Genomic DNA, 11,657 nt, shown 5'->3' on the forward strand with positions numbered 1-11,657 from the left:
GAATGACAAATGTGCTGGCCAATTCTCTATAATGTATGGAATGACCTTATTAATCAACATGTCTATGATCACATCCTTAGTCACTGATTGCAATGCTTTCAACTCCATTGTTTATGCTGCTCTGTTCTTGCTGGATTTCTTTGCCCTGTGCTCATAAATAAAGTTAAATATTCCATACTTGCCATCATGGATCATTTCACCATTTGTGTTGTGTTGTGGCTTTGCTATCATGGCCATGAACATTGCCTATTAACCTTAAACCTCTTTGACTGCTCACACCTATAAGGGTTTTCTTCATTTGGCAGAAACCTTCTAGTCTTTGGGTTCAAATAGAACCATTTCTCATCAATGTGAATAATATTGCTCGTGTCAATGTACATTGGGTCCTTTGTCTTAGTTTAGGGGTGAGGTGTGACAACACCCATCTCAATCTCTCTATCTTGTTATTATCAGTTAGAGTTAGCTTTAGGTGGTTGGTGCTTGTATGAGTCCCTAGCAACCCCTTTTTCTTCGGTCTGTGTATTGTAACATGAGAAATTTTTAAAGCACCTGCATAACTTCTTTATGTGGTTCTCAATCTAAGTGGGACTGATAGGAGAAATTCTTCAGAATATTCTTTGCACTTGGGACCAACTTTACCATGTTTTTTATTCCTGACATCAATCAGCCCCCCACTCTGTTTTTGCTTCATTACATCATTGAATATTCTGCTTACTGTTGATCTATGCACCCCTAATTTAGGTGCAATTTTTGTTTGCATCCCCCGTTCTAATGTGTCATCCTCCCTAAGTTGTGTTAGAATTTCATCAACAACACCTCTTTTTTCAGCAACTGTAAGTTGTGTTCTGTCACTACTTTGTTGCTGACCATTCTCATTTGCTTCAGCATTTTGTTGGAGAAGTTGTTCCTCCATTAAAAGTCGTTCCATGCTGAAGTAATCATCACCATTCCCTTCTTCCATTTTTTTTTTTTTTTTTTTTTGGTTTCGTTTTATATTCTGTTGTGAGAAAGGAGGCTATCCACCACTAACTAATGCTGAAGCTGCAATTTTTTGGAAGCTGATGGATGTAGATGATGATGCTTGAAGGCTTGACTTTTTGGAAGCTTGAAGTGCTTACTTTATTAATTTAGGACTTTAATGTTGACCTGTAATATTTTGAACATGATTGGAGGTGTAGTAAATGCTGTATTTAATGGTGGTCTGTAATTTTTTTAAATATGGATATTGGTGTAGTAAATGTTGTATTTATAACTTAGGCTATGACAAAAAAACAAGGAGCCAAATTTAAATTTTGGGGGAAGTTGAAAATTTTAAATTTGGAGGCCAAATTTAAATTTTCCATGAAAATTTTCCCTCCTTTTGGTGTAAAAAAGCTGACAGCATCATGTGGGGTTAAAATTTTGGTCCCCACTTTCTCTCTCATTAATTTTAATCACTTGCCCTTACTTTTGCTAATTTGCTTTTATCAAATTTTGTCTTAGAGAATGTGAATCCTAGTTTGTTGCAGATTTTATGAAACGGATGTAGTATTATTATAATAGAGAATCAAATATATTCACTGCTGTAGAATATTTACATATGTAAAATTTTTTTAATCCAAATATATTCAAATTAAAGACTTGATATATATAATTTAAATAAAATTACCTCAAAAAAAATTTAAATAAAATTATAGAGAAATATTTTATATGAAGTATAAGGAATAAGATATTAACAAAAATAGAAAAAAAGCTTTTGGAGGGAAAATGACAGAACCAGAAAGTGACACATGTCATTCCTGGTGTCCGTTTTAGTATTATTTTATTGATGATTGATAATAAGGAATGTATAGAGGTAAAGATAAAGACATAGAAGTAATATACATTTTTGTATACTATGAACTTTGTAAAACTATTTAATCTGATTACTCTTTTTAATGTTTCCAATTTAACTAACATGAAAGATCACTTGTTGACAGGAAAGACAAATAGACACTGTATAAGCTGCTTTACAATCTAAGAATTCATCAATTGCTGCTTTGCGAGTTGAAACAAGATAGTAACACTAGTAAGGGGCTCAGTTACTACACATAGAGCTACCACTAAAAAAGTTTGGAATAACATCAAGAATTGCTAAATCTGTCCACAGCCATATAAAGTTCTTCAAGACCTCAGTAAGACAGTAAACCTTGGTTGTTCCTTCAAGAAGTAAGAAAAGGTGAGAGAGAGAATTTACATCTGCCAGTCATGGATCAGTACTTCTATGTTTGCTATGTCCATCAACACCTCGTTCCAGTCAACTATATAAGCTGCAAAATAAATAAGAATGAAGCCAAATATCATTAAAAAAAAATGCATGCCAAACTTATCAATGTCAAGATATAGATTCATAGTAGGCCGAGAAAGATTGAGTTGGCTTGCTAGCTCAGCTTAGCTTGACAGCTCAGATCCTAATTCATGTTAATCCTGGAAACATTAAGCTCCATTCAGGTCATATAACTCGAATGGAGCTTGCCAAGCTCAGATAACTCAAAGCTTGAGCCAAGCTCAAGAAATAAGTTGCAATCAAGTTAGTTCTACTCCTTGCCACAACATTCATAGAGCTAGATTATTGTGGATATATTGGTATCCTTTACTAACATTAACAGAATTACAGACACACTGACACAAGCTTCTTTTGAGAAATTTTATAAATAATAAGGTTGAGCTATGTATGAGCTTTTCAAGCTGCACCCAAGTCTCCCCAACTTAACTCATTTTAGGTTCCGAGTAGAACTAATTACTTTGCTAACCAAGATGCATCGATTATCCAGACATAATGTATCATAAAAGTTTTAACAAACATGGAAAACCTACACTGCTACACAATAAATGTAAAGAATAAAGGATAATCTGAATATTTTAGACATGAAATTTCACTTGAAAGAGGGTAAAGAAAACCAGATGAGCAACTTACTTCATTTTTCCACTATCTACATGCATTTCATCTTAGAAATACCATTTTCCATCACAGCAACATCAGTTGGATTCTCTAATCCCCTCTTTGGTGTGTCCCTATCATGAAGGATGTTCTCATCAATTTTTCCCAAAACAGTCTTTCGGCGCTTTCTATGAAATGTAAATTTTAGAACTCTGTCTCTCCCAGCTAACAGACAGTGACTGCTACCAAATTCTTCCGAGATAGGCACATCAACCAGCAATGAATCCTGTAGGGCATCATCAGGAATAGTATGGGACTTGTCAATTAAAGCCTCTTTTGTACCATTTCCTTCTTCAGCACACACCACATTCTTGAGTAATTGACAATGACTGCTGCCAAATCCTTTTGCAATAGGCACATCAACCAGCACTGAATCCTGTAATGCACCATCAGCAACAGTATGTGATGTATCCCATGAATCCTCTCTGGTTTCTGCACCATTTCCTTCTCCAGCACATGCTACATTCTCAAAATTACAGCCCAAGTTCAAGTCATCAGATTCTGACACACAACAAACCTTAATCTTCTTAGGATCCATTTCAACTACGCCCATTGGGAACTCAACAGGCACGTTCACAACACTGGAACATCGTTTCAATGGACCATGAATATGCTGCAATCGTGTTTTTTCAAACTTTTTACGAGAACCCTGCAAGGAAGCAATTGCTTCCCTGTATTTGGCATTTTTTCGAGTAGATCTGCGAAGAGATTTGACAGCTTGATCTTCATAACAGCTGCTATGCTGTGATAACTGTCTCAATGGAATATTCTTGACATTACTCTGATTAGTCTTGGAAAAAATGTTAACACTATCATTTTCATGCTGCCTGCAAAACAATGTTTCCTCTGCATTGGCTGTTGACTGAATGTTTAGCAAATTTTTTGGATCTTCAGATTGTGAACTAGGCAGCATTACATTTGGCAAGTTTCCTTGAAATGCACATATCCTTTGTGTTGATCCATTTCTGCATAAATCAGTTTCCCTGTTTTGCATTATGATGGAACTACAATCATCATTAGGAGCATGAAGTTGATTCAAATGTGAACTAGCAGATAGGTCAGCATCATTCATGTCTTGAAAAAACCTATAATTAAGGGCTGTTGTATTTAGAGACACAGCTTTCTTCTCATTATCTACCAATACAGAATTTGTATCTGAGACCTGTGATATGAAAGAATGAGGAACATTATCTTGAGGCGCACATTCTTGAACAGGCTCATTGGTTACAAGGATATGATTATTACTCAGAGGCTTTTCCTGGGTTTGCGTCATGATCTCCAATTGCTCCTGTACTTGACTGAACTCATCCCTGAGATCTACAATGATTCCCTCAGCCTCGCAGAGCTGTGCTTCAAGCTCTTCGATTTTCATTTCTTGTTTCAAAGATCTAGCTTCTGCCTCTATAAGCTGCAAAAATAAGTATTTTTTCTATCAACTCCTCACTCCTAATACAATTACAAATCATCTCATGAAAACAATAAACAGTACATTTCAGATCAGTTCAGTAATAATATAACTAAGGACAAGCTTAATAAGATGCTAGCGGATGTCTAGGTGTAGCTTGCATGACAACGTAGCTGAAAGTCAAAACGTGCTTCATTGAAAAATTAGCATTTAACAGCAAACCATAAAATCCTACCTATATCAAAGCCAAATCCTTCTAACACAAAATTTGAACCTTCATGACTATTAAGGCAATTATACATTGTTCTCCACAGGTACCAGAAGATAAACTATCAATCCAGTTTCACTAATCTACAGTGTTGAATTTTACTCATATTCAGATTAACATTGATATGAAGCTGTGTGCACCCAACATTTCATTCGTAATATCTGTTAGTCATTCCTGGGACGCAGTAAGTCTAATGACTTTCTAATATGAAGTTTTTTTTTTTTTTTTAATCTGATTCTCTAAAATTTCATTAAGATGCATTATTATATTCCTATTATTATAAACCCCTTGCAAATTGAATCAAACTGCTGTTGCTTCAAGAGTACCACCTTCACAATTATAATGAACTAAATCATCCAATTGATTGAATTTAATGCTACCAGTTTCTATTGTCATGAGGAAAAAAAACAACTCTCAAGCTACACTAAATTTTCAAAATCTCTTTACTAATTGTGAGTATGGTCAAGATGTGAATAGCATTTAGACAAAAGGTCTGATGGAAATAATTTCTCCAATATCTGATATTCCTTACCCCTTCGCAGGTAGGAGCCTTTCTAAAGGCATTGAGGAAATGACAATGTTATGCTAGATTTTAATTGTTCTATCTTAATAAAAAGAGTTTTGGTATAGCTTACATACTTATATTGCAAAATAAATGGAGAAAACAATAGGCTTAGCAGATTCCTAAACCTTCTACATAGATCATGAGTCAGTCATGAAAAGTTTTACAAAAGATGCCAAAAGTATTTCACACTACTTCCGCAGTATATACATTAGCAAAATTGCATAAAATTGTATTAGGTTGAGCATCAATGTGAATGAACCTACAAGTCACTTTATTCTGCTCTAGTAAAGACAAAGAACCCAAACGATGGGAGAACCCTGTCTATCGTTTGAAAGCCCATGCCCTTAGAAGATCAGATTGCTCCAGAAAGGAAAACTTTGCAAACTTCATGGTACCCAATTGGGTAGGTTACAGGCTTTGAGGCCAAAGCCCATCACTAGTAGATCATACCTAAGAGCCTCACATTGTCAAATAGTACCTTTAGCCATTAATGACCATACCTTTGAGGTCATTACGTTCGAGTAAGGAAGTAGTATGGTCATTATGTTTGAGTAAGGAAGTAGATCATACTATATCCAATACCATAAAAAGAAGAATAGGATGCTCCTCATTACAAGGTTCACGAATGTACAGTCCAAAAAGGACATCAGATAAATGGTCCAATTGATTTTATTGGAGCCTAATGTTTCTTTTTAACACATCCCTAATTACATTTTTGAAAATAGTCCAAACTCTAACCTATCATAAGCACAAAAAGGGAAATTCTAGCATAAAAGGCACATCCACTAAACAGAGTTTCCTAAAAGATAAACATCACACTAATACATATCTAATCATACCAGTTACACCAAGTGCCTCATTTTATTTTGTTCATTCAACTGCTTCATCAGCCAAAATGTACCTTATATATCAACTCCAAACAATACAAACAAAAATTCATAAACACAGCAATTTCAAACCCCTTTCCCAAAAGCAAAGAAATCATAGAAACCCAACAAAGTTCAATAAAAACACTACAAAAACGTTAGTCCACCCCATAAAAATAAGGAAAACAGAATTACTAGAAACAAAAACATTAATTTAAAATTCTTAACCATATAACTTCAAACCCAACAAAACCCACTTCAATAAAACAATAATCAACACAATAAAATATAGAAAAACAGCAAATTTACCAAATTAAAAATCAAAATAAGGAATTATTATATTACCATGGAATTAAAATGATCTTTTAAACGAAGAAGCATATTAAGAGACTCCTCTTTCAAAGAAACCAATTGCTGCTGAAAGCTAAGAGCTTTGCGTTCTGCCGCCATAACTCTTGCTGCTGCTTCTTTTGAAGTGTTCATTATTACTTCTGCATATACTTTCTTCAATGCCTCCATTTTCATCTGCAACCCCAATACACTAATTCAGACCCAAATTTCATCCCGAAATAAATAAATTAAACAACAAATTAGAAACTGGATGTCAAACAATATATGTAGTAACTAGATAAATCATTTCAGACCAAAGATCAAACAAACAATTAATACAAATTCTATTTATAAAAAAAATAATAAAGGGTAACAAATTATAAAGATTACCACCAAAATTCTCAGAAATTGGATAACAAACTAATTAAAAACAAACAAAATCATTTCAAACCCAAAACCAAAAACAGAAATGGGTGACATGAATTAATAACAAAATTTAATTTTGATGTTGAAAATTCTGCAACCCAGATCATTATTACATAATTAAATACCCAAAATTCACAATTTTTAATTTTGTTTCAAAATAGAGATTAAAAAAGAATGATTAATAACAAATTACTGGATATTATTACAAGAATTGTACAAATAATTACCTGGGAATCATCTGCCATTGAAGGAAGATGGTTGAGTTCTTGAGTTGAGTGAGTGAGGGTAGTGGAGTGAGGTCGTGTAGAATGTTGTTTCCCCCCTTTTTTCACTGTACTGGTACTATTTAGTTTGAAATTACTGTTTTACCCTTTATTTGAAGTTGATTTTACGAGATAAGTCATTTATTTGTGAAGTGTAAATTTGTTATTTTTTTCGTCGTTTTAATGTGTTGGATGATTAAAACGCCGTGTTTAAGCCCTTTGTTCTAATGTGATTGACGATTATAACCTTTTAGGCGCTAAAACTTGAAAGAATGGGAATTAGTAGAATTGCTTACATGCCATGCTGGTTATATTAGGCTTATTTTGAATTAGGACAATTAAGAATAGGAACTTAAGAATAAGCATTTATCCAATTATGAATAGGAACTTAAGAATAAGCATTTATCCAATTATTTGATCCAAATTATCTAATTCAGTATCTTGTAATAAACTGTGAGCGATTGTATAATTTAATTGGAGGTGACTTTTTTGGTAACCTATGAATCTATGATACTAGGATCAATAGGTAGTAATTGCTTTGTGTCATAATTGTTGAACATGACCTACATTAAAATTGGCTTGATCTAAGTAAAATCTACCGTATCGAAGTCATGTTATATCTGTTTCATACCAAATTGAATTATATTCTTGTCATGTTATATTGAATCAATCTAGATTCATCTATTCAAATTTAATTTGGGTTTTATTGAGTTTTATTTTTTATTTATTTAAATAAAATAAAAAAAATAAAAACTCGGGTGCTGTTCAATTTTGAACTTAGGCTGTCTTAAGTGAAATTTAGAATGGGTTTATGGGAGGTGAATTCAAATCTAAGTCTACTTTAGGGTTGATAACTATAGGGTTTGATAAACTTTAAGTTGTGTCATTCTTGGTTTTCGGTAGGATCAGTATTGATTTCAATCAAATTAGACTTTATAATTACACTTTTTATAATTCAATCAGGCGACTAACTCACTATGAAAACCTATATAATTTCGAACAAGAGGTATATACTATCAAAACTACCTCCGATTTGATCCTAAAGTCATTTAAATTGTTCCGAAAAAGGTACTTCGATAAAATTTCTTTAAAAAAAGGGTACTTTAATAAAATGTATCCATGCAAGTTGGCCCTTTTCTCCTCCAAATATTTGATAACTAGTTTAGAACCCGTGCTATGCACGGTTTTATACTACAATAATACTTTCATTATTCGTTTATTAAAAAACATATAAAACAATATCATTGTTTGTAAAAAAAAAAAAACATAAAAAAACTTATAATATTGTATTGAGATATTTTATAGTACAAGTAAAGTGAGAAGGAAGGAGTACAGAGTAATAATATTTTTAGTATTCGTAGTACACAATTTTTTATATGTAGCTGGTCACATCGTGTGGCAGGGGTTATTTGAGTTACTCGAGTTATCCGGTCAAGGGTTACTTAAGGAGTTCAGTCAGGTAGTGGCGTATCCAGGAATTCCGAATAGTGGGTTCGAAATCGTAAAAAAAAAGGGAAAAAAAATGAAATGAAAATACATTCATTAAAGATTCAATACATAAGTTCAAATTTTGAATTACAAATAAATTAAACTTAGTAAAACGAGAAAAAACTAAAAAAACATTGATCAAGTTTTCATACTTTGGAAGCATGAACCACATTATTATAACCTCTAGCAAATAAAGTTTATCTCCAAAAAAAATGACTAAACTATCATTCAAGCGGGTTTCCCGACATGTTTCAAGAAAGATTCTAAACTCATGGTGAAAACAAGATACTCCATAATCTACATTAATATCAAGCAAAATTCATATGATATTAATTTATCCATAAGAAAATTAAAGACTCAATTGTAACATAATATTCAAGTTTTTAATATAGTAAATTAATATTACACCAAAATTAATCAAGTATCAAGACTAAAATCTCTAAATAATCTAGCATTCCAAGTTCTTGAAGGAAATGTGTCCTCGACTCTAGTGCAATTACTAAGTATAATCATGGATCGTATTATGGAGATAGTAATTCGTTTATTTGGGTCGTCTATACGTCTTGCTAGAGAATGATATAGAACTTTGGGTTAGTAAGTGTAGGGAATATTTCAAGCATTCCACACTTGAGCCCCACTGTGATCATACACTTAAGTATGGTGGCGTCCAAAGGGAAGGAAGCTAGAGCAAAAGAGTCACCAACAAGTTTTAGGAACTTGTAAACCGTTCACAGGGTGAAGGTTACACCCCCTTCACGATCCATGAGATCGCTAACTCCATAGTAGTCTGGAACCATGACTGGATATTCGGGGATGAAGGTACAAATCCAACCTAAAAGAGATTGAACCTGCCCTGAAAATAGGCCTCTACTTTATTCTTCTTATATTCATGTGCGCTTTCTGACTAACATACAATCAATATATTAATCCTAAACCTGTTTAATCTATGTTGGTTGAATATTAATGCACAAACAAATCTATTATTGGCGATCACTTGAATTATAATCATATTAGCCTAAACAAGATTATTAATTATCTTATTAATCGTGATTACAAGTACAAATTCCCTTTAAACATGGAAAAAAGACGTGATCAAGCAATAACAATAATATCAAGCAACAATATATAACATTGACAACAAATCATCATCATCATCAAAATAATAATATTCTCATCAAAGCATAATAATATTAGCAAGATGCTAGGCATGATATTAACAAGATTAATAACAAATCCTAGCATGTCACTAAACATTAAAGATCAAAGCTTTATCCCTAACAGGATACTAACATGATATTAAAAAGAATAGCAACCTAAACATGATACTAGAAAGCAATAAAAGCATCCTAAGCATGATATTAGGAAGCAATAAAGGCATCCTAACATGATACTAGGAATTAAAATAAAATTATAAGCATGATTTCTATATCAAAAGAATAATTAAAGCAAGTTACTTGGATGCCTCGTATCTCTTTCTAATAACAAAATACACGTGTTAGTAACTTCAAGGAAAATATTAAATCAAACGATTAAATTAAATAATTGAAATAGAGATTTGGGACCAAACCCTCAGAAATTATCAACCTTTCACGTCTAGGGCGAAGGCAACTTCGAACTTGGCTAGGTGTGTCTAGAACTTGTGAATGAGGTATGATGTATTTTGAAAAGGGCTAGGCTTAGAAAAAGAATAGAGAGAGAATAAACTTTAGCTTGGAGAGAAAAGAGAGATGATTGGTGATTGTTGGTGAATAAAAACGGGGAAATACAACCTTATTTATAGAGAAAATAGTCCGGAATCGATAGAAAAGAGTTAGAATTCGAACCGGAATAGAATTGGGTCATGTCGCGAACGACAGGACCCAGCGCGAAACGACAGGAATGGCGACATAGTCTGTCGTCATGCGACAACGCTGTCGTTTGGCGCTGTGACAGTTTTTTGCAGATTTTGTTTTTATCATATCTTTTGATCCAGAAGTCCAAATAAAGTCATATAATATGTCGTTGGAAAGATCTTGAAGTCTACTTTCCAACCCAATTAGAATCAGATTAAAATCTTTTGTAGATAAAAAGATATGGCCGAAATAGTGGAAGGGTATCAGTTTTGGATAGAGTTTCGTATTTCTTTCATATCTTTTTTGTTATAGCTCGGAATTAATATTATAATATATCATTGGAAAGATAATTTCAAGATATATCCATCCATATAAGATTTGGATAAAAATTATGAGGCACAAAAATAATATCTGAATATCTTCCATTTCGCACAGAAAAGGACTCTCAAAAAGTGAAGTTTTATTCAATTTCGAATTTTTTTATCGATCTTATCTTTTTAAAAAAGGATAATTAAGATCTTTTAGAAACTTATAGAAGCTTCTAATTAATACTAATTAGTTTAGTAATGGGATTAAACCTTTGGACCCTCCACATGATCATTCGGTCGTAGGTAAAATCAGGTTTGGGCCCAGTTTAATATTTTGGCCATAACTTCCTCATTATTCATTGGAATTGGGCTTATAATATATCGTTGAAAAGGTCTTTTCAAACCCCATCCAACTACACCATTATTGGACCCATATCATGGACCAACCAAAACTGGACTAGACGTTTTCATAAATAGAGTAAGAAAAGAAATGTTTTCGAAAACAGAAAGAAGTATTTTATTAAAACGATTGCATCACAAGACTTTTCACACTTTCACTTCGTTCGATAATCAATGACGCAAAAGGTATTCATCATTGGGTTTGGTTTTTGGGGAGACACTATCAGGTGTCTACAGTAAGTAATAAACCCGAAGCCCACCTAAACGGATCCTACAAGGTCACACATTAGGTTTGGATCAATAAGGAAACTCGAAGCCCAAAGTAGGCCTTAAGGTTACCGGCCAAGAAGGGAAAAGGGAAGAGGAAACCCTAACCTAATTAATGATAATATGATTATATTAATTAGAGTTTTGAGAAAATAAATGACGGTATTCAGTTTTCTAAAACAACGTAAGTTTTTCCTCTCCATATTTTCTCTCTAAACTGGTTCTCTACTCCAAGAAAGGTGAAAGATTTTCCCGTCCAACTGGCATTGGTGGAGTGTTGA

The 11,657-nt window shown here is 33.2% G+C and overlaps 1 protein-coding gene across 1 annotated transcript; it reads right to left on the bottom strand.

The window, feature by feature from the left end:
* Positions 1 to 1,926: 1,926 nt before the first annotated feature.
* LOC145584788 (uncharacterized) lies at positions 1,927 to 4,048 on the bottom strand. The gene is made up of 2 exons (XM_081641580.1): positions 2,936 to 4,048; positions 1,927 to 2,288 (listed from the first exon to the last, which is right to left on the bottom strand). The coding sequence occupies exon 1, from the start codon at positions 4,029 to 4,031 to the stop codon at positions 2,952 to 2,954; it is 1,080 nt and encodes a 359-aa protein (XP_081497706.1). The 5' UTR covers positions 4,032 to 4,048; the 3' UTR covers positions 1,927 to 2,288; positions 2,936 to 2,951.
* Between the last annotated feature and the right edge of the window lie 7,609 nt (positions 4,049 to 11,657).

This window comes from Chenopodium album, chromosome 16 (genome assembly GCF_948465745.1).
Source record: "Chenopodium album chromosome 16, dcCheAlbu1.1, whole genome shotgun sequence".
Taxonomy (NCBI): Eukaryota; Viridiplantae; Streptophyta; class Magnoliopsida; order Caryophyllales; family Amaranthaceae; genus Chenopodium; species Chenopodium album.

Excerpts from the sequence above, each read along its gene's own strand:
- LOC145584788 (XM_081641580.1), bottom strand. The coding sequence starts at position 4,031 with ATGAATGATGCTGACCTATCTGCTAGTTCACATTTGAATCAACTTCAT.